General features: G+C 33.9%; 1 protein-coding gene across 5 annotated transcripts in view; it reads right to left on the reverse strand.

The window, feature by feature from the left end:
* Positions 1-24,388, reverse strand: part of CAMSAP2 (calmodulin regulated spectrin associated protein family member 2) — a 133,777-nt gene that overhangs the window by 18,271 nt on the left and 91,118 nt on the right. For 3 of the 5 annotated variants that reach the window (XM_037825077.1, XM_037825074.1, XM_037825073.1), the window contains 4 exons: positions 17,719-17,802; positions 8,195-8,227; positions 5,203-5,344; positions 4,726-4,865 (listed from right to left, as the gene is read on the reverse strand). In XM_037825077.1, coding sequence (XP_037681005.1) covers positions 4,726-4,865; positions 5,203-5,344; positions 8,195-8,227; positions 17,719-17,802 — 399 coding nt within the window. The remainder of the gene's footprint in view (positions 1-4,725; positions 4,866-5,202; positions 5,345-8,194; positions 8,228-17,718; positions 17,803-24,388) is intronic. The other 2 variants (XM_037825076.1, XM_037825075.1) reach the window with 1 other exon arrangement.

Here is a 24,388-nt window from a genome sequence, read left to right on the forward strand (position 1 = left end):
TTATTCTGCTCTACTTTATAAAGCATAGGTTTAAATTGCATTCATTCATCATTGGAGCATTATCTATTATAGGCTATTAAACCTGGGATAGAATATTAGAGCTAGTATTATAACACCTATTCACAACCTCTGCTGATCTGCTGTACAGTTTCAGAAGGGTGATCTAATTTATCTGGCATGCATTAACAACTCTAATGTGTAATATTTTGAGATAATGTATAATGCGGCAACTCATATTCCTGACCTCCCCTTTTATGACTCTGCCATCCATTCCCATCAGCTACGAAATGACTCCTGAATTTATTGACTGTATTTATATATACAATGGCCTATAGAGCATTTGCTCTCAGATAAAGGTACCTCAAATGCACTATGTCTGAAATTGAACTAGCGATCTTCCTCACAAATCAGGTCGTATCTCACCGAATGGCACCACTATCCCACCCAGTGTGCAAACCAGAAACCTAGGAGTTATCCTTGATGCCGCCGCCTCCTCTCCCTTCCTACATCCAATTCATTATCAAACCCTACAGATTCTGTATCCTAAATCTCTCTGGAATCCTCCCACTTCTTTCTATCTTAATCATAACTATTCTGGTTCAAACTGCTTTTATCTCTTGTTTGGAACACAATAGCCTTTTTTCTCTAGCTTATTAAGAACAAACTGCTCTTAGGATAAACAGGAAACTTACTATGGCCTACAAAAGGCTACCTGATCCAGGCCCTTCTGACCTTTCCAGCCTCCTCTAACATTACATTCTCCTTGGTTCCCCATCTTAATCAACAGTCTATAAGGTCCATAAGGCCAGAATTTGTGCTCATCATTATATCCTAAGTGTTTAAAACAGAACCTGATGCTCAATATTTATTGAATGAATGCCTAAATGAGTGAATATATGTGTAACAAAAAAGATCAGTAGGCAAAACATCAAAATGATGAAAGGGAGTATCTCTGGGTGATAAGATATTTTCTTTATATGTATCTTTATAGTTTACATTCTAAAGCCAAAGTATAAAACTATTTTTAAAGTATTAGTGCTGTGTTCTACTCTCTTAGTAAAGTTAACTGAAAGCTGACTATATGTTTTGGAAAATACATCATTTAAGTGCTCAATAATTGTCTGTTGACAGAAAATGAAGGAATACTTTTGACCTTAGAAAGGTAACGGTCCTAATGATATAACTGGATTGTGTTTAGCCACAAGGTGGCAGTACAGTAAGAAATAACCTTCCCAGTATAACTCAAGTTCACGAAGATTATTTCCTTTTGAGTTTATGTGATGATTAAACAGCAATAAACCTGTCATCATATTCCACAAATGACAACAAATGAATTTTAGTTATGTTTTTCTTCCTTCCTACTTTTAGTTAAGATGGTTGTATGCCTATATATTAACACTGTAAAAAAAATGTAAATACAGAAGAATAAAAAATAAAAAGGTATGCCTTAACCCCTTCCCCCTAAATTTTAATACCTCACTCAGAAGAAACAACTTTTAACAGTTCTATGTGTATCCCTCTACAGACCGTTTTCTGTACATCTATATATATGTATAGTTTGCGTAAAAATAGGAAAGAAGATTTAAAAAAATACATAAATTGCATCATGCTATACGTAATACCAGCTACCTGCTTTCTTCACTTAATGTTTTGGAGAGCTTTCTGTGTCAGTAAAAATACCTTTACCTCCATCCTTTAAACAGCTGAACTGTATTACAAGATATTTTAATTATGCCCCTATTAAGATGGATTGTTTCCAACTTTCACTGTCATGAACAATCCTTATACATGCCTTCAGTGCACTTTAAATTGTTTAGGTGAAGTCAAACTGCCCTCTAAAAAGACCATACCAGTTGATACCTCCACTGAGAGGGGAAGAGAGTGCTCATTCCCTACTCCCTCATAAACACTTGTTATTAATGTTAACAAAGTGACAACTGGGTACCCTGCATCATGAGCAGGGGGAAGGCCTGAAGTTGTAAAATGCTCCAACTGGAGTCAAAGTTGTGATTCTAATAATGGAGAAAAGAATATAGAAAGTGACAAAAGCCCTCTCTGAGGACAATTATCTATTTTGCATTTGCCTGATTTAAGAAAATTTCTTTATATCTGTATCATGTCCAGGCTAAGCTGACCTAAATGTAAGGGCTATATATTGTTTATTGGAAGTACAAAGTATACAACTTAAACATATGTAGTTAATCTTATGTCTCAATGTATTTAGTGAGATGATTTTTTTCTTTGAGATTATAGTAGTATATAAATTTTCTATCAGGCAAGTACCAGAAAAAGCATTAACCAGAATATATGTAGACATATTTTCTCACTTCCATTTTGATAAAAATGAAACAGAAGAAACTTCTGCTAGTGAAAAGGAAAATCTTCCTGTCCTGTTCATGGTTAAAATATTTCCAAGTGGTAAAGTGTAAACCTTCAAAATTGATCAAGGTTTTTTTTTTTTTTTTATATGTCAGATAGTGGGGGATGAGCACTGTTTTGGGTCAATAGGAATAGTAACTTATATTGGAAATGCCTTTAGTATTTACTCTATCTTCTACCCTCTGGTAATACTAAACCAGAGGATGGCAAAGGAAAAAGAGACAGATACAAGAGAGTAAGAATTTGTAAAGAATCACAAGGCACTGGCATTGCTGTGAGAGGAGTTTAGCAGTTTCTATTGATGTTGGCATTGCAACCTAGATTAGGAATGATACAAAGAGTTCCTCTCCAGAGTAAAAAAAAAAAAAAAAAAAAAAAAAAAGTGCTCAATAAGTATTTCTTGAAAGAATGACAGTAAACAATGGCATAAAAGCTTAGAGGCAATATGTGATACTCTGAAGTAAGGGACAAATGTTATCAGCTAATAAAATTGAATTCCTTTGTAAAAGGTTCATTTCCAGACTGTTTTAATGTATCCTTCCCTCTTTCTTTCTCATTCAAGGTTTTGTAAGGGGTTATCTTAAATTCTGGGACTTGAAGGATTCCTTCCTCCCAGACATATTCCAAGGTCCTGTTGAAAGCTGAAAGTCACAGTATCTACGTTATGCTTCACTATTCTCGGTTCACATCTCTACTACAGCACTGTGTTGTCATTATTTAGTTAAAAATATGTTTCCTCTGCCAAGCTATGGAGGTCTTCCAGGAATGTAAGCACCATGAAAGGAGGTATTGTTTGTTGTTTTGTTTTGTTGGTCTGATTTATTCATTGCTCTATGCCCATAATTGAGAATAGTGTTTGTCACATGTAGACATTCAATAAATATTTGTAGATGAATGAATAAATGAACAAATCTGCCAGCCCTAGCACAGTGCCTGGTATATAACAGGCTCTCACTAAATATCTGTCAAATATTAGTGTGGGTCCTGAAACATTCCGAAAGTTAAAATAATCTCCAATTTCTGCCATTTCACATTTTCTGACAAACTTAAATAATGCTGCTTCTCTTTTCATTTTAATAACTTTACACACTTGTATCTTGTGGTTTCTTCAGGTAATGTTTGCATTAGAGCTTTGTCAAATTATGCACATTAATCACTTAGCAGTAATTGTGTGTAGCTGCAAACAACCCTAGAATTCTGTGAAAGCAGTAGATGTACTCAGTTCGTTTTCACAATCTGCTTTCCACTGGTTTACCAATACATAAATTACAACCACGGGGGCTGCCTGTGCTTATATTTTCACAGATAGCATGTGCATGTATCTCTCACCATGCATTTAAAAAATAAATCTTGACTATCAAATAAATTACTCAATATTTTAAACACTTAAACTTTCCCTCGCTCTTTGGGAATTAAAAAAAAAAGCCCCCAAAGTCTTTACTCTCCACAAATTATACTACAGTTATATTGTAGTTCCAGATTTTATAAAACTGTCATTAGGACTAAATTATAAAACATTTCAATTTCTGTACTCACTTTATATTAATACCAATATTACTAAAAAAATTGTTGAAGGATAAGAAATAATCCTTAAAATGTTAAAAATATAGAATTAATAACCCAACCTAATTTTCCAAAATCCATTTGTAATTATCTTTTTAAACATTTAATGTCAACACAAATAAAATATATTCCATTTATACAGTTAAGGAAATGATACCACCCATGTGAAATTTTAATTATTCTTTGAACAAAATCTGAAAGCAAATACTGGCCAACAGTCAAATGACAATAAAGGTGACGAATTCCAAATTATCGGAAAACTAAAGAACAATTATGTACAACTCAGTGGAATAAGCCAACTAGGTTTCTCTTTCATACTCAATGATTCCGTATACACAGAAAAATATGCAAGGATGTCATATTTTATATAACTGTGTAATACATATTAAAGCATCATGGAAAGCAGTACATATACTTACTTTTCAATTAAGTTCTTTATTAAAAATTAAAACATTTTTCAAGTAAAAGTGGACTTCATTACTTATAAAGAAGAACTTTTGTTATTTATTAGCATCTATCTATTAGAAACATCTAATGGCTTTCTATTCTGCCAATATGAGGACAAAGGATCAATTTTGTACTATGACTTTAATTTTGATTTTGTACTATAAAAGAAACATGTAGCTAATAATGTATCAAAAATATAAATAAGCAGAAAAATAAAACAAAAATTATTTTCTCAAGAGCTCTTTTGACTGATAGTCAATTTGTAAGCTTTAGGTGGCAAGTCCATTTATATATCTAGCACAAAAGCAAAGGGAAACAGAGAATAAATTAATTTACCTTTATGGATGAAGAAGCATAGAGCATATCTTCAAGGGTGAAATGGCAACATTGGTTTAAATATTCTTGGCAAAATTCTTGAATCAGCTGCAGATTATACAGGCTATCAGCCAAAGACATCGCTTCTTTCAAACAAATATCTTCAAAGAGGAAAAAAGCAAGGTGATGACTTTGGATTAATTTGATAATATAACATTTCATATCCACTTTGTAAGTAGTGATTTAGTACAAATACATAAATCTGCTTTAACATACATACATATAAAAATATAATGATTATTATACAAAAGGACTTGGAAACCAAGGACTCCTTTTCTCAACTGTTTTCCTCAAGGATTATGTATAAATATATACATACATGTTTCCATAAATTATACATACTCTTTAATAAAGCCTTCATTATTTATAAAATGTTGTTATATAAAATATTTGTTACTATATATATATGACACAGAAATATTTCATTGGAACACTTACCCTCTAATCTGACAACATCAGGACAGTAAAAATGAATAAGGGCAGCTAAAGCACAACCGTCTGTACCATCCTTCAACAAATTTTCTACCAGTGGAATGCAAGGCAATTGCTTAAGCAATGTTTGTTCTTTCCTATAACGAGCCTACAACATAAAAAAATGAGATACAATAAGTACTGAGCAACATATAGGAAAAAATCAGTACTATAGATGATAATATACCAGTAATATATATATCGAGAAATGAGAACTACTCACCGACATCCTTCTCTTCTGGATAACATTAGATATTACTTTACCAAAGTTAAATACACAGCGACAGCACTGTATTTTCAATACTAAATACTTACTATTATGTTATACTGCTAATTTACATGAAGTGACATTTAGCTTAAACTCAGCTATAAGAAGTATCACACAACAGATTTTGAATACTTTGTATTGAAATCATCAGTTCTACTCTTGCATATAATAAAGCCCATTTACTTTAATGTTAGATTTAATTTAGACTGAAAGTTCTTACATGGAAAGAGCAAGTGTACTATGGGAACAGAAAGAAAGACTAGAGTTATCAAAATCAGGGGATGGGTAGAGGAAATTTGGCAATAATAACATCACTTTTAAAAACAGGGATAATCTCACCAAAATTTTCTGGTTTATCATTCTAGTGTTACGATAACACAAATACAAGTATACAACTTTGAAGCAGAAAAAACCCTCTCAGTTCAGGTTTACATTAACCAATAACAGAGCAAACAGAATTTCTGCTCTCCCGCAGAAAAAGAAATCTTTGTTTTTAAAAGACTGCTTGGATGTGGCTAGATAAAAATTTTTTAGACAGTTCTCTAAAAATATGACATATTATAAAACATTGTGGTTAAGAGAACAAGCTCTTGAGTCAGACTACCTGGGTTCAAATCCCTGTTCTGCCACTTATTAGCAATGTGATGGTGGGCAAGTTGCTTAAACTATCATTTCTTAGTTTCCTCATCTGTAAAATGGGGATAATAAGGGTACCTATTTCAAAGGATCACTGAAGGAGTAAATGAGATGATGGACATAAAGTGCTATGCACACTGCCGGGCACATAGCAAGCAATTATAAATTGTTAGCTCTTATTATCAGCTGTTAGTTCTTCTAAAGCCAAGAAAAATAATGCTGAAGATCTAGTGACAATGAATATTGAAGTATTTTATTAGCAAATTTATGTTTATTTAGGCTAACTATATTTAAATTGAATCCCTGTTTAAAATTAGTAATCAAAACTATTTCCTTATAACAATATATAATCCAGTCATTGCTATACTTTATTATTAAAATATAATTATGAGAGAAAATACTTCTATGAAAATAGAAGTAGAAACATGAAAATTTACTGAAAGAGAACATTTAACATTTGGTGATTGAGTTGGCTTTCTTTTAAATGGTATCTCTCAGAAAAGCATATTTATTAATAAGGAAGGAGATTATTCCTACTTCTTTCTTACTGGCTACCTAAGGACAAGACTCATGGAACATGTTTTCCTCTTGAAGATTTTGCTGTTAATCATTGTGGGCTACAGATGTGTGTTTAATAGATTGTTCCCAACTCACAGAGTACTTATACTCAGAGAAAAATTACTTACAGGTAATATATAGACTCTAATTGAATAGTGATTTTTTTTTAAAGTCCTTAGGACTTTCTCACTTTGCTGATAGGAGATAGTTTAAAAATCAACCAGTTTAAAAAAAGAGAGAGAAAGAAAGAAAAAAGAAATCAACTAGTACCATCTTCTGGCCTTAAGTTACCTTTCGAAAGAAAGAAAAAAGAAATTAACTAGTACCATCTTCTGGCCTTAAGTTACCTTTCTTACATTTGGTAACCACTGTTCCAGATCCTTACACTCTTTTCTTTGGCTATCCAGAAACAAAGTAGTCTGCCTTGTGGAAATCCTCTAAATTGACCTGGACTCAGTCCGAATCTCCTAGATCTTCTCTAGGAATAGCTTGTTTGTGGCCTATAATCTGTATTGGACTGAGCTGAACATCCTGGGTCATGGAACAATGGACTAAACTGTGTGATTTGTTCTATTTGCCTCTGCCAAGTAGCACTTCTGTACAAGGCACTCACACACATATACACACACAGAGCTTTATATGGTTTTAGCAGTAAACATCCATGGTTTAGATGAGACAATCAGAGAACTGCAGGTGGCATGCCAAAACATCTTAAGATCGTATCCTAGAAGATATATCAAGTAAACCAACTCTAAATCTTGAGGTCACATGCAACCCCCAGAAAAGTTTATCTATAATTATAGAGCCTTTTATATTTGAACATCCTACATGCATTATAAATTAACTGCATGGAAACATTCCCTATTCTTCTAAATAGCTGGAAATTTGGAATTTAAAGGGGGGCATCATATTTTCTGTATTTCAACATTATGGCATAGTTCTAAGTTACCTGTGTATATAAATTTCTTTCTAAATAGCCTAACCATGAAATTTAATCCTGAAAGATCAACCTTTCAAGTCAAATTAGAATTTGATGTAATATAGGTCCTAAAGTGATCAGGTCATAGAAAACCTGTCACATTTTTATCCCACAAAACTTACCCCTACAATTCAGGCTAAGAAGGAAAATATTTTATCTAAAAGATTATTTTTAAAATACCAATAATTTATACATGTCATTCAAATTCACTTACTAAAATTGTTACAAATTAATGAGAAACCTATATCCAAGTTTTAATTTTTTTAGCTACTGATAGTCTGTGGATACCGACAAAATTAGCAAAAGTATGCTTATCCTTTAAATTAGTTTACAAGTGACTTCTAATCCAAACTTTGATTAGAGTTTTGATCTTTCATTTTATATTAAAATACCTTAAAATCCAATCCTATGCAGTGACTGACATAATTATATGAAATCACTATACTAGCAAGACATAAACAATACCATTCTATAATTACAATTCTGGAGAGCAAATTGAAGTAGCTAGGCAAACTTACTGGAACCAGTTTCCAAAACCATTTGGAAGGAGACTTCAGAGGAAGCAGCAGACAAAAGGGGAAAGCAAAAGGTAAAGGGAAAATCCATCAGAATTATTTTCAATTAACAAGTGGTAGTAAAGCTTCTGATAGTGGAATTTTAAATTTATAGTTCTCATAAATTTTTTAAATGTTAATTAATAATTTAGTTAAAAATATATGGGTTCCTGATGATAAAGACCACTATCTCTCTGGCCCTTTCTCCTTTCCCACAGAGAAATTTAGTTTAGGACCCTTGGGATATGCTGTACAACTTTGGCAGCAAAGAATTTTATTTCTGCGTTTTGGAATCACATGTCATTCAAAAATATATCTTTATCACAAAAGGGAGGTAGAAAGATTCTAGGGCTAGATTTCAAATCATTATTACTCTTAGACATTAGTAGACCAAGTCTGATAAGTTAATATTCTTCCCAAAGGGAAAGGAAGAAAGATTGTTTCAATAAGTGTAAGTTTAAAGCAAATAGTAATATAGTAGAAAGTACCAAGATGAGTATTTCTTTCAACTATACAAGGAATTTATTGTAATTAATAGTAAAAAAAAAAAAAGTTTCAGTTAGAAATTCTTACCAAGTCTCTAAAGTAAGCAATTACCTACGTAAGTAGAAAATAACATAAATGTTATTCATTTTACTATCTAGGAATGTCCCAAAGAATATACATTTTCTTCTTTAAAAAGAAGATGAATACAATAAACACCTAATTTCAGATAACATGAATTAATAACTTGTGATTGTTTGTTGAACTGAACTAAATTGGGTTTGAGTTAAAATTCATATTTAACTTTTCTGCAGATAGATTTTCCTACATAAATTAACAGTAGAAATAAGGTTATTTGGAAAATAAGATAGGGTATTTTCAAGAAATTCAAGAATCAGAAATATAACAGACCCCCACCAATCAACAGATGTACAATCAATCTTCTTATTGCATCAGGAAGACTAACCCCACTACTTTTTTTGAGGTATTTTAACCTCCTAATTAATCAGAGACTTTTGGCAGCTGCAGTTATAACAGAAATAAAAAGTGCAAGAGCATGACCAAAGAGCAGAAAGCCACTGAAAATATGTCAGAATTCCCTACAAATAACACATTTCATTTCAAAAACAAAGGTTTTCTTGTTCTCTAGACTAGAAAAATTAATTAGATATAAAATGATGATAACCAGAAATCATTTGGGACTATTTATAAAGGAGGTGTGCAACAGAGTTTCTAATGCTATAAGTTATCCACATTTCTTGTAAAATATTCAGTAATTGGATCTTTTACTAATTCAGACTGCTCTGGTCTTCCTCCTTCCTCTCCATTGGCCTAAGTTAGTGATAGCGATCCTATTAGAGGAAAAAGGTTAAAACTGTATAGATTGGCTATTTGAAGGAAGCATGACTATAAAAAGTAAATGTACTTTTACATTACCTCCAACAGAAACTCTGTACCAGTTAAGCATTGGAAAAGTTTTGGTAACAGACGGTGGTGATGGTAGCACAACATTTTGAATGTCATTAACATCACTGAATTACATATTTGAAGGCAGTTAAAAGGGGAAATTTTAGGTTGCATACATGTTACTAGAATAAAAGTAAAACAGGACTAAAATAAAACATAGGACTGTGTAAAACAAACAGTGAATCCTACTGTAAACTATGGACTATAGTTAATAGTATAATTATAATAATATTGTTTGATCAATGTAACAAAGGTACCACACTAATGCAAAATGGTAATAATAGGGAAAACTGTGTATGTGAGGGGGGTGATGGGAATTCTGTGTTTGCTGCATGATTTTTCTATAGACCTACAACTTCTCTAATTGAAAAAAAATTTTTAAGTAAATGTACTAAAAGAACAAATATATATTTTAGACTATGCATGCTTATATACTAGGGCTTTGAAAAGTTTAAATATATCACACAAGGGTTTAATAAAGGATAATTGTGTTCTAAATTGATCAGCAATTGCCCCATTTTTGGTTTGCAGAGAAGAACTGGTCAAATTGCAACCCCAAATCCTGTTTTTAAGATAAGTAATAATGAGAAAGGAGTTTTTTGAAGACATGAAAAGTAAGTTTGAAAATTTTTCTTAAATCTTCCACTAATAGCCAGGACCAACTTGGGCAAACCAGATTTTCTGGAATAATACTAATTTCAAATATATTCTCTTCCATTGTCTTTATAATAATAAGTGTTTAGCTCATCTTAATTTTTTCTAGTTGTTTTAGGATCCACAATTAATACTCCCCAAATAGTTCTATGCCTTCTTCTGGGTACCTAATAATCACTCTGGGAGGTGGAGTAATTCCTGAATTTCTTCCAGATGCTCTCTGACCATTCCAGGAGGAGACTGGTTTGGCCACGGGAGGCCTCAAGAAGCTGGCATCCTTCAGGAATTAGTTATAATTATACCTGCGACTTGTCATTTACGACCTGTTATATTTAAGAATCTCTTAGTTGTTCAGAGCCCAAGAGTTGCATTGAATTGCTGGTAGGAAATGAAATAATACAAACTCCAATGGAAGGGATTTTGGCAATATCTAACAAAACTATACATGCATTTACCCTTCAGCCTAGCAATCCAACTTCCAGGGAATTTACCCTGAAAATGTATCTCTGCAATACAAAAGTACACACATAAGATGATTATTTGCAGCATTACTTGTAATTGCAAGATACTGGAAACTACTTTAATGCCCAAACATAGGAAAGTGGTTAAGGAAACTATGGTACATGGACACAGTGGAGTAAAAAAGAATGAGGCATATTTCTAGGGACTAGGTGGAGTGATTCCCAGGATATACTGTTAATGAAAACAGCAAAGTGCAGAAGAGTAGATACACTATATTTTGTGTTAGAAAGGAAAAGAAGTAAGGAAGCATAAATATATCTGCTTACTTTTACAAAAAGAAACACAGGAAGAATAAATCAGAAACTAAGAAAATTGGTTACCCACAAGAGTTGATGAGAAGTGGGAAGAGAAAGAGGTAAATGAGATAGAAATGGGTGACTTTTGGAATTATGTTCATGTTCTATATATTTAAAAAATAAAATTAAATCAACAAGGATAGGATGAAAAAAGACCACTAAAACTAAAAGAAAACAGAAACCAATTAATCCAAATGGATTTCAAAGAAATAACCACAATGAAGGTGGGAAATATAAAAACAAACTGAAGTAACCTTAACACACAGTATAGTGACTATGTATTAGTGATCTAAAGAAAAAAAAAGAATTGCAAACAAATCTTAAACTCCTCAAAGGTTGTTTATCATACGGGTATGGGCATAGCAATTCTGAAACTATTTTATATGTATCACAGTATTAAACAAATAAGTAAATATAGTGATGTTGCTGGAAGCCTGAGTTCTCATGATGGAAGAGAGATTCAGATATGGAGTAGGGAAAACAAAGGAAGAACCCAGTAGAAATGGACTGGAATTGGAAGTTTAAGTATGAATTCATGATAATTGTTACATACATATTTATTTGTTTCTGAGCTCTCTCTACTGAAAAAGGACCTAGAAGCAGACACTCCACAGCAATGAGCTACTTAGTGCCCAGATTTTAGTTTCTAAATACTATTCCTCAACAAAAGGACTTCTTGCAGAAAGAGGTGATCATCCCAGGACTATGGCAAGGAAGGTACTAAATAAGCCTAAAACATCTCATTGTGCCAAAAAAGTAAAAAAGGGCTTTAAAAAAATAGAAAGATGGATTGATGGATGAATGGATGGGGCATATCAAAAGGGCACAGGAGTCAGCTTGAAAGGGCTCCCACTGGCCAAATGGGGGACAATTTGAGCAATAAAATAAATACATAGCTGATTCTAGGACTGGGGCAAGGAAAAAAAAAAAGACTAGCCTGAAGCATCCTGTAGTGTCAGGAAAATGCTAGAGCTCAAAAAACAAAAGGATAGGGACATATCCAAGGGACATAAGAGCCAACCTGAAAGAGCTCCCAATGGCCAAAGCTGGAACAATGTGAGCAACAAAATAAATAATGTAGTATTGGATTATAAACCAAAGTATAAAATAAACATACATGAGTCCATACACTAATATCAATAAACTATTAAATATATGAATAAATGGGGGATAAAACACAAATCTTCATTACAGAAGAATTTCAAATAGTATATGAAAATACACCTCCCTTCAGACACGGGGCTTAATTTCTCTCCCCTTGAATGTGGGTTGGATTTTGTGACTAACTTCTGAAGAAATAGTATATGGAAAGGGAAAAATAGGAACTTTACACTAGAGAAACCTGACAAACATCACCTTAATCAAGTGATGAAGGTTAACATCACCAGTGATAAATCATGTTGATATCATGTACCCCCTGATATGATGAGACGAAAAGGATACCTCCCCTCTGTGGTTTTCTCTCCCCCAAACCTGTAACTCCAATCTAATCATGAGAAAAACATCAGACAAACTTAAATTAAGGGACGTTATACAAAACACTTGTCCAATACTCAAAAAGGTCATTAGTGGAAAAACTGGTGAAATCAGAATAAAATCTGTAGTTTAGCCAATGATAATGTATTGATGTTACTTTCTTAGTGTTGACAAATGGGCCATGGTTGTTTAAGATGTTAACACTAGGGGAAGTGGGTGAAGCTATACTACTTTGAAACATTTCTGTAAATCTAAGATTATTCCAAAATAAAAAGCTTATTTAAAAAATAAATATGGAAAGAAATATATTATAATTCATTAAATAAAATAAGAATTCATCAGTTCAATCAGATAATAAAGAGATGATAGATAAATGGATGATGAGAAGGAAAAACTCTTGCTTATAATAGAATGCCAACTAATAAATATAGAAGAAATGATGGAGTTAGAAAGTCACCATTTTGCAACCTTCATAGTCTAACTCTGGTAGGCATCATCAATAGATGCTCAGTCTAACATGAGGGAAAACTTTAAAGAGGGACAGGATATTTACATATTCTCAAAGTATCTCCTCTCAAATTACTTATTACAAAAGGAAAAATAATAACCATGTAGTAGAGGAACAATTAAACCAACTGATCAAAATTAACATTATCTAGTAAGGGCAAATAGATATCGTGCCTCTGGCTATAACGTGAGAAGTACACAACTTACACAGTATTCCAGTCTAAAAATCACAACGTTAATCTAATCACGAGGGAATATCAGACATACCCAAACTGAGGAACATTCTGACCTGTATTCTTCCAAAATGTCAGTCATGAATGAAAAAGAAAAGCTAAGGAACTATTCCAGTTTAAAGAAGACTAGAAATGAGACAACTAAATACATGATTTTAGAATGGCTCCTATACTGGAAAAAAAGTATTATGGACAATAGACAAAATTGGAATAGACTGTAAATTAGATTAAAGTTTTATACTGACATTAAATTACATGTATTATAGTTATGTAGCCTGTTCTTAGGAAATATGCATTGCAGTATTACATAATAAAGTGATATTATGTGTGTGTGTATATGTGTGGAGATAAGAGAAAATGATAAAGCAAATGTGACAAAACATTAAAAATTGATGAATCTGGGTAAAGAGTATATGAAAGTTCTTTTTACTATTCTTGCAAATTTTTCTGAGTCTGAAATTATTTCCAAATAAAACATTTTTAAAAAGTTTTATTAGAGATATATCAATCCAACTCTATGTAAAGTTTTGGATTCAAATATCCAAGACAATTGAATTAGCACTGACCATAGACATCTATATAACGATAGATCTGAACTTATAGAACAGAACCTTAGGCATAGGAGTCTAAGCAAAAATTATCTAATTTAGGCAGGTTAAGCCTCCACAATTTTTGAATTGAAAAAAGAAAATCAAGTTAAATCTAAGAGTCAAACCAAATGAAATATCCGAAAATAATGTACTACATTAGAATATTTGTTTTATATATTTAGATATGTATGATAGCCAACTTAAATTAACTAAGTAACTAAGTTACAAGCTACAAAATCACAGTGATTTCCAAAATATGCTCCAAAGAAATAATTCTATGGGATGTCATTCATAAAATAGTACAAAGATCAAATATATTTGAGAAGTGAGTTACACAGCTAACCAGGGCTTCTTTACTGAAACTTCAATGTACTAAAATGGGTTCTAACATTCTTAAACGGGCACCGACTAGGCCAAATGTATTTGACCTGAGAACCCTTGATTTATTAGAGCCCAGAAAAATGTAATTTGGGGGGAAAAAAAAGTAGGTTATAGTTTTTAACTGCTAAGAAACTTAGTTCAAGAGAGACATTCAAATGGGCTAAAGTAATCAAGCAAAGATGGATAAACACTTACCTACCCTATCACTGGGAAAAGTGTAATAATCTATTTGAAACTACACCTTCAAGTGAAAAGCAAACAGAGTTCACGAATTGTCTATTCTCCAAAGATAATTTCTTCATCCAAGTCCCATCCCCTGTAAAACACCTCAAGAATATTTCTCTATTCATGAAACCATTTATTCATAGCTCTTTCAAAAACGACCTGACAATCTGGTCTACTTGTAATACCCAAATACGCCTTTTTTACTTTTGATTTTAGGATCTCTGTTCATGTTATTCCCTATGCCCTAAGCCCTCTTTTCCAAATACAATAAAACTACTGTGGCCCTGTTCAAGTCCCACATCTTTTAGAAGGCCTACTTAGTTCACACCCAAAGTTATAAATCTAACAGTAATATACATACACAAAAGCTTATGATAACCAACTACTGGCTATTTTCACTAAACTTGTTTTGAGTCTCTTATGTGTGCTAATGTATGGAAGGGAAAAACTGAGAATCTTTATAATCACAGAATTTAGAAACCATTTAATCCAACTGTTTAATTTTTAGAGATAAAGAAAATGAGGCCCTCAGGGGTAAAACACCTTTGTAAAGGTCTTGTAGCTAATTAGTGGCAGAAGTATCCTAACTTTAAGTCTAGAGCTTTTTGTTATAACATTTTATTTTGTGCATATTCTTTAAGAGAATGAATGTTGGACTTAATAGTATATTGACTATACACTTGAGTGATCTTTAAAGTAGGGTTGCCAGATTTAGCAAATAAAATGCAAGATGCCCATGCAATATATGGGATATGCTTACACTAAAAAATTGTTTGTTGCTATCTTAAATTAAAATTTGACTGGACATCCTGTATTTTATTGTCAATCCTACTTTAGAGTCAAAAGGAACTTGAAAAAAACTGAGAAAACAACATCAATGAACTGTTGAAACATTTTCCTAGTACATGGCACTATCATAAGAAACATTTAAATATACATTATTTAAGATGTATCCATGAGCACACAGACCAAACACATATACATCCTTCCCCAAGGAAGAGAATCACTGAGATAAGATTTTGTTCTGTATATATTTCTTCCTCTTAGGACACCAACCAACACAACAGTCTGAAATACAGATCTAATATCCTAAAGAAAAACCTTTGGAATTTTAATTTCTGGTCTAACACTAATAATTTACAGTACAAGAATCCCTCAACATAGCATATCTTTACCAAGAAGATAGTTACAAAAAGAAGTTTCATAAAACAAATTTTATTTTTCCATTGATTCCTGGATAGCTGAGTTGTAGGCAGTTTAGCAAGGGCAAAACGTTGAGATATGTTATCATGCAGTGCCATGAGTTCTGTCTATAGCTGGATAAGTAAACAGACAAAACAGGGCTAGCCATCTGGGTGTGCCCAGTTCCCTAGCTGAAGTAGATGGAAGGAGTGGTAACTTCTTACCAACTGCATAATAATGAGAAAAGGTAAATAATCATTCCTAAAAGGAAAAAAGGATCAAGAATTTTGCTTTATTAAGATTAGAAAACAAAAATACAAATCAAGAAATACAGCCAAATCAGGTATTCCAAATACCAAAAATCCCATTGTTAGGTAATAAAGATTCCTTTCCTTAGTTATTCTGTGACAACGCGATAGTAATTGTACTTGCAGTAAGACTATGTGAAATTAATACTTATTTTTACAAAGATTCCAACAATGGAAAAATGGATAAAATTCATTTGACAATAAAGGTATAAATGCTATATGTGCTAAATTCAAAGTGTGTACTAATCCAAATATTAAAAAATGAATCCCACATTCATTTATTAATTTATTCAATCACAGATTCAACAAATACTGGTTGTGCAGTTTTGTATGGGGCTACATGCTGTGATGTATCAAAGCCGTATAATACAAGTAGTGTCTAGATTTCAGTCTTTTTTCAATTTTTTCTTAAAGGTCACTTAATTTGGTTGTCTGGATTGTGAATGGCACTTTTTTCCATAGAAGTAATGTTTATTTGCTCCTCTACCAGCATATAAAATCCCTATTTAGTTCACGGCGAAATAATTTAACAAGATTTCTATGAAAAAATTTCATTAATGTTTTAACTTAGGATGATGACATTGTAACCCCATTCCTGATAAGAATCAGGGACAAAACTGGGGCACAGAATTACATACATCTCCAAGTCAATGGTTTCAGCTCTTTTGATATGGGAAAGAGAGAGGGAGAGAAACTGACAGGGTAGGCCTGGGGGAAGTGAGAAGGAAGAGACAGTGACATAAATTGGCTGAAGGAAGGGAAATGGACTATGTAATCCTGGGTGATGGGAAAAGAGAAGACTTTCATTCTGATTTACCTGTAGAGGGAAAGACCTCAACAAAGTTAAGACGGAGGATTAAGCATGTATAGTATTTTCTGGTGTTAGGAAGTAAATTAGCTGAGGGAAAATGTTGTGATCCCAAAACATCAAATTTAGATGAAATTTTAGGTGGCCCTCTGCAAAACTTTTCTATTTGAGTTGATAATACACAAAATAGCTTTCCCCTTTCTCCCTCTTTTCTCTTTCTCTTCTTAAGGAGATATCAATAACTAGTAGCATCAGCCCAAAATGAATAAAAGTACTGTATAAAAATGAAGAGACAGATAATCCAAATGAAAAATAAGGTCTGAACAATTATAATTTCTTATACCTCAATTCTAATGCTGGACAACATTTTAAAAGGCTTTGATTATGACAGATCTTAAAAGATGTAAGCTATACCATATTGTAGAAAATACACTTTCACTCTTAGTATGTGAAAAACACACAAGTTTACAAAGAAGAAAACTCTGAAAGTCTGTTCAAGTATTTTTAAAGAATGAATCCATGTTAATGTTTCTTCTTTTTTCACAGAATAACCATATATACTATATTTTCTTTAAGACTGTTTTAAAAGCTGGTCTTACTTGCAAGTTATTATAAAGGCAGATATGACACATTTAAAATTGAACCAGAGAAATCAACTGCTAGTCAAATGATTTTTCTTAAATGCCACCATTCAATTAACCTTCATTTTGTACTTCTATTTACTTAATGTTTATAGCATGGCTTTGTAGGGCACAATTAACATCAGGAAAAAATAATATGATATTTCCCTAAATAATACATATATATGAGCACAGATACAGTCTCATAAAGGCACCTTTTTCCTTTGAAATACATACCTTTTGACCTACTGGAGCTTCAACTGTGTGGTGTTCTTTCAATTTCTGTTCTTGTTCCATTATGTCTTTCAAATGTTCATTTACCTTAAAATAGAAAAATATTAATTTGCATTTATATTCAAATATAAGTGTACCTAAAATGCCTATTTCAGATATCCCTGATGTCAAATATTAATATCACTCAAAAGAAAATTCCATTTTCCTAACCAGAAAAAAATATTTTATAGATGCTTTAATTCAGAATTCACTAATTTAACAAATATTTGTTGAGCATCTACTATATGTCAGGAACTGACTGGAGTGCTAGAGGAAAAAAATACTTGATAACCTCAGTGTTAACGTTAAGAAAACAAAATAAAACTTATTTTTAAAGCAAAACTTGTAAAATGTGTTTTGAACTAGTAAATGAAAATTACTTTCCCTGAAATTCAATAAATGTTTTTATCATCAATAGAAATGTTTTCAATCATGTTCTTAAGCTGTGATTTTATAGACATGTCCATGGATCATGGGTGGGTTTTGGGGTGGTCATAAGGCCACAGTTAAACCACATGCAAAATCTGGGGCATATAGGAACTCTCTTGGGAAGAGGCCTAATTTTTCTCCTATTAAATCGTTCAAGGGGTCCATAATCCAAAAATGCTACGAACCAGTCCATCTAGTAGATAAAATATTTCTTGAGAACAGTTTAGACATTTTTAAATTTTGAGTTAATGATTTTAAGAACACTATATTAAAAATAAAGTTCAAATTTATTAAAAATGGCACTCCAGAAGTCTGAAAATATTAATGCCATTGTCAACAATAAGAGCTCTAAACCACAATAATTTTATAAACTCTTCTATTGCCCAAAGTTCTGTTCGGTAGCTTAAAAAATTGTTGGAAAACTTTAACTCATGATAAATTTAATCAATAACTCATTAAAATCAATTACTGAGAGTCTGCTCTATTCAACGTAGTATGCTCAGTCACTGTTACAAGTGATTTAATCAACCAATGGGTTTAGTTTGCAGCATTCTATCTAATGTCTCTTAATCTCTCTCTTAGATAGCCAACTTGGTTTTCATTCTTGGTTTTTACTCTTTCTAAGAGACAGTAGAATTAGAGTCAGAAAGACTCGGGTGTGACTCAAATCCTCCACTTAGCAGCTGTGATCTGAGTAATTTCTTGATATCTCCACACCTTAGTTACTAGTTTAAATAAAACCTACATCACAAAGTGGTTTAGAAGACTGTGGTAGACAGACTCTATGATGGCCCCCAATGACCCTTAATGTAATCCCCTCCCCTGTAGTATGGGAAGGACCTGTGATTTGCAAAGGTGATGGGATGGCACTTCTGTGATTAAGTTACATAAGACTGTAATTTCCATGTGCTAGCAGACTCTCTCCCCTGCTGGCTTTGATGAAGAAAGCTGCCATGTTGTAAGCTGCCCAATGAAGCAGCCCACATGTCAAGGAATTGAGGATGGCCTCTAGCCGATAGCCAGTGAACAACAGGCCTTCAATCCAATAACCTGAACTGAATCCTTTCCTTATTGTGGTTTCACATGAGACCCATGTCCTGGCTGACATTTGACTGCAGTCTTGTGAGAGATCCTGAAGCAGAGGATGCAGCTAAGCCATACCTGGATACCTGATACACAGAAACTATGAGGTAAAATGTGTTGTTTTCAGTGGTAGGTTTTTGATAATTACTACTCAGCAACAGATAACTAATACAGATTTATTTTACCAAGAAATGTGCATGGTACACAGTAGGTACTCAATAAACAGAAACTACAGCTATTACTTGAAAAAAGTATTCCTCTAGAGTAATAACAGATAGCTAAACCTCTGAAAGGGCTTTAACAAATACCAATCAATACACTTAAAGTTGACATCTAATGGTATAACACATCAAAAATATCAAAATCATGATTATAAGAAAATTTTATGTGTTGATAATTCATTAGCTTTTATAATACAGAGAACACACAGGAGTATAAGAAATTATCATCTCAAGTTATTTAACCTACTTGGCACACAAGACCTAGTTCAATGAAATCATTAGCTTAGTGATTTTCAAACCAATTTCCCATGGTTTGCAAATGCCAGCTAGAAGGCTCTTTCACTAAAGGTGATCTGGCATTCTTTGTATAATTCAAGGATAAAAGTGAAAGGTATTTATCAAAGAGCTCACCATGACATGGAGGTAGTTCACTATCTGAACATGTCTTAATGACGAATAAAATAGAGAATACAATATAACAAATAATTGACTCTAGCAATTAGTTAAAAATGAATTTGCTAAAATGACATTAAAATCAAAATATTTTGGGGTTCTCTAGCTTTTATTTAAAATAAGTTCTTTCCATTTAAAAATACAACATAGTGAGAAGGACTGTGGGAAGATGGTAAAGGAAGAAGTTCCAGGAATAAATCCCTCCACCAAAGCAACTATTCAATTGGCAGGAATGGTCTGAATCAACTGTTTCGAAGCTCTAGAGTACAGTGGAACACTGCAGCATCTAGGAAAAAGCTGGAGGAAAAGGCTGGTAAACTGCAGTAAATATTTTGAATTTCACCCTCCACGCAGCTGCTACCACCTCCCATTCCCAAACCATGTAGCAGGCAGCAGTAGGGACCACAGCCTGGGATCCTGGCGTAGCATGCTGGTATCAAAGGGGCTCTAAGGATCTTATCCTCCAAAATCCAGGAGTGTGTGGTCTGATCACTGTTTTTGATCAGCTGCTTCAGACTGGCTCTGGGGGTGGCCACTGTTCTAACCCATTCAAGGAAAAGCAGGAGAGGAGTCTTAAAAAGGCAGTAACCCCCCTACCCCTTTTTTTAAAGCTTTCTCTTTCCATTCTCAATTTGGAAGAAAAATAGTTTGGAAAAGTCATAAATTGAAGGCTCCAGTCTTCAACAATAACAAAAATCCCTAGTAGTCACAGAGAAGTGGAGAACTAGATTTCTAGAGTAATAACAACATAATACTCAGAATGATCCATTCTCAACAAAAATCACAAAACTCACAAAGAAACAGGAAAAGCATGTGCCATTCACAGGAAAAAAAGAGAATCTGCTAGAAACCATCCCTGAGGAAATGTAATACATTGGAACTACTAGTCAAAAAATTTAAATCTAATGTCTTAAATATGCTCAATGAGCTAAAGGAATCTGTATACAAAAAGAAGTAAAGAAATTAGGAAAACATCTGAACAAAATAAAGAGAAAATTATGGAAGAGAAAGAGAGAGGGGGGGAGGGAAGGAGGGAGGGAGGGAGAGGGGGAGAGAGAGAGAGAGAGAGGAAGAGAGAAAAGGAAGGAAGGAAGGAAGGAAGGAAGGAAGGAGCTGCAAAGTACACTAATTGAAATGAAAAACTCATTAGACTGATGCAACAGCAGATTTAAACAGGCAGAAGAAAGGATTGGCAAACTTGAAGATAAGACCATCAAAATTATCCAGTGTGAGGATTAGAAAGAAAAAAATAATGAAAAATGAAGAGCTTGAGGGATCTGTGGGACACCTTCCATAGTACCACCAGGCACATCACTGGAGTCCCAAAAGGACAAGAAAGACAGATAGGGACAGAGAAAGTATTTGAAGAAAAATGGCTCAGAAACTTCCCAAATATAATGAAGGACAGTGCATATGTCTCAGGAAACTCAACCAACTCCAAGCAGGACAGACTCTAAGAGATCTACTCCAAGACACATTAGAGTAAAATGGTCAAAATCTAAAGACAAAGAGAAGATTTTGAAAGTAGCAAGAGAAACAACTTGTCACATACAAGGGATTCCCCAATAAGATTAACAGCAGATTTTTCATGAGAAACCATGGAGGCCAGAGGCAATGGGATGGTATACTTTAAGGGCAACTGTATCTGGCAAAATATCTTTCAAAAATGAAGGAGAAATTAAGACATACACAGATTTTTTTAAAAAAGCTGAAAGAATTCATTACCAAAAGACAGCCTAAAAGAAATGCTAAAGCGAGTCCTTCAGGCTGTAATAAAAGGACACTAGACAGTAACTCAAAAGCACAAGGAGAAATGAAGAACGGTGGTATAGGTAACTACATAAATATGAAATCCTGTATTTTTTTACTTCCAGTTTGTTACTGCTTTTCCCCCTCTATATGACTTAACAGGAAAATGTGTAACAAAATGTTAAAATCTAAGTTAATGGGTATACAATGTATAAAGACATAATCTGAGAGAGTAACCATGTAAAGGTGGAGGAATTGAGATATATAGGCATACAGACTTTGCATACTAGCAAAATTACATTAGTACTAATGAAACTAATTTATTATTAGTTTAAGATTTAGTTGTTAATTACAAAGGTAACCACTGAGAAAATAAATTAAAAATATACAGAAAGGAAAGAAAAGAATCAAAATGGTACAGTTCAAAAAAGCAACTAAATACAAAAAAAGACAGTAATGGAGTAATTGAGGAACAGAAAAACATCCAAGACATATCAGTGTTTAAATGGCAAAAGTAAATCCTTCTTCTCATTTATTACCTGAAATGTCAATGGATTAAACTCCCCTATTAAAAGGCAGAGATTGGCAGACCAGATAAAAAAGCAGGATTCATCCATATGCTATCTGTAAGAGACTCAATATAGGTACAAAGACATAAAGAAGTTGAAAGAAAAAGGGTAGAACAAAGATATTCCATGCAAACAGTAATCAAGAGAGAGCTGAAGTGGCTACATTATTGTCAGACAAAAAAGAGTTTAAGTCAAAAAAGATTATGAGACACAAATAAGTATGTTATATATTGATAAAAGGTTCAATCCAGAAGAAGATATAACATTTATAAATATATTTGCACCTCAGAACATAGCCCCAAATTATATGAAGTAAAAATTAACAGAATTGAAGGGAGAAATAGATAGTTCTACAATAATATTTGGAGGCTTCAATATACCAATTTTAATAATTGATAGAATATCTAAGCAAAGGATTAACAAGGAAACAGAGGACTTGAAAAAAACTTAACAAGTAAGAACTACTGGACATATATAGAACACGCTACCTAACAAAAGCAAAATACACATTTTTCTCAAGTGCACGTGGAATAATTTCCAGGACAGATCATATGTTAGGCCACAAATCAAATCTAAATAAATTTTCAAATACTGAAATAATACAAAGTATCTTGAAGATAGAAATCAACAACAGAAGGAAAACTGGGAAGTTTATGAATGTGAAGCTTAAACAACACACTATTAATGGGTCAAAGAAGACATCACAGGGAAATTAGGAAACATCTTGAGACAAATAAAAACATAATAGGAAGATGGTGGAATAAGGACAGATAGAACTCACTCCTCCACCATAAGACAACTAGAGAACAGGCAGAAACTGTCCAAAGCAGCAGTTCCAGGGTTTAGGTGACCAGAGAAGGACCTCTGCAATATATAAGGAAGAGCTAGAAGAAAAAGCAGAGAAACTACAACTGAGAAATAGGTGTGAGTGTACTCAATCGTGACCACCCAAGGCCCATGGCCATGCATGAGCCAGATCAGGCAGTTATAAAGTGGTGCACCCTGGCTGCCAGCTGGGGGAGTCAACATCCTCAGTCCCTAGCCTAGAGTTTCCACATGGGAACCTGGGAACCAGTGGACTCATTATATCCACATAAAGAAACCCTGCTGTGGTGGCCAGTGCCCACTCCCCCATTGCTGAGGCTGGCCACTGCGGACACCTGGATTTTAGGGAGACCGGGAAACCCTCCACTGAGGAGGAGAGGGAAACGCAGAGCAGTGCCAATCTGACGACTGGCTGGTGAGGGAGACGGTCTAGGTCCTACAGGCTGGATCCTCTCTGCATGGGGAACCAGAGGGCTCAAGGCTCAGCAGCATACATGAACAGGGGCAAGGGAGGGAGCTGTATTGCAATGCCAGGTGCTGTTCCCCCACCCCCATGGCCAATGGGTACATATTAGACTGGGTCCTGCTGGCTGATGAAAAGCAGTGCACTTCTGGGCAGGCTGCTGGCTGATGAAGTTGAACCTCTCAGTCTCGCAGCCTGGAGTCTTTCTACACAGGAGTCTGAGAACCACCAGATCCACTGTGCCTACAAGCAGAGTCTCCACTGTGGTGCAGTACCCATCCCCAACTCCCAGAGCCAGCAGCTTCTAGCACGCCTGGGGGCATGTGACCTTGACTGGATATTTCACCTGGTCTGTAATCTGCCCAGTGGGGAGATGCAGGGTTGTAGGGAATAGGTGGCCCAAGAACGCCATCTGCTGAGAAGACTGGGAACGTGCAATATGGCAAAGTGATTTTCTGCTCAGCCTCTAATAGCCTTCCAAAAAAGTTGTAACACCTGCGTAAGGCCCTGAGTCTGGTTTGGCTGGGAATTGCTGACAAACCAAGTGCCAAAGGAGACCTTCAACACAAATCCAAGCAACAACAAAATCTTAGATAAGCAAAAGAAACCAACTTTCAAAATAATCTTATCAAGATAATCAGATGCCCAAAACCAGCAAAAAATCACAAGAAACATGAAGAAGCAAGAAGATATGGATGAACGAAGTTGTGAGGTATGCAACTAGGTGAATGAACCTTGAGGAGAGTATGTTGAGAGAAATAAGCCACAAAGAAAAAGACAAATACTATAACACTTCACTAAGATGGACTAAATATAATGTGCAAAGTCTGAGAATTGAATTC

Source organism: Choloepus didactylus, chromosome 2 (genome assembly GCF_015220235.1).
Source record: "Choloepus didactylus isolate mChoDid1 chromosome 2, mChoDid1.pri, whole genome shotgun sequence".
Taxonomy (NCBI): Eukaryota; Metazoa; Chordata; class Mammalia; order Pilosa; family Megalonychidae; genus Choloepus; species Choloepus didactylus.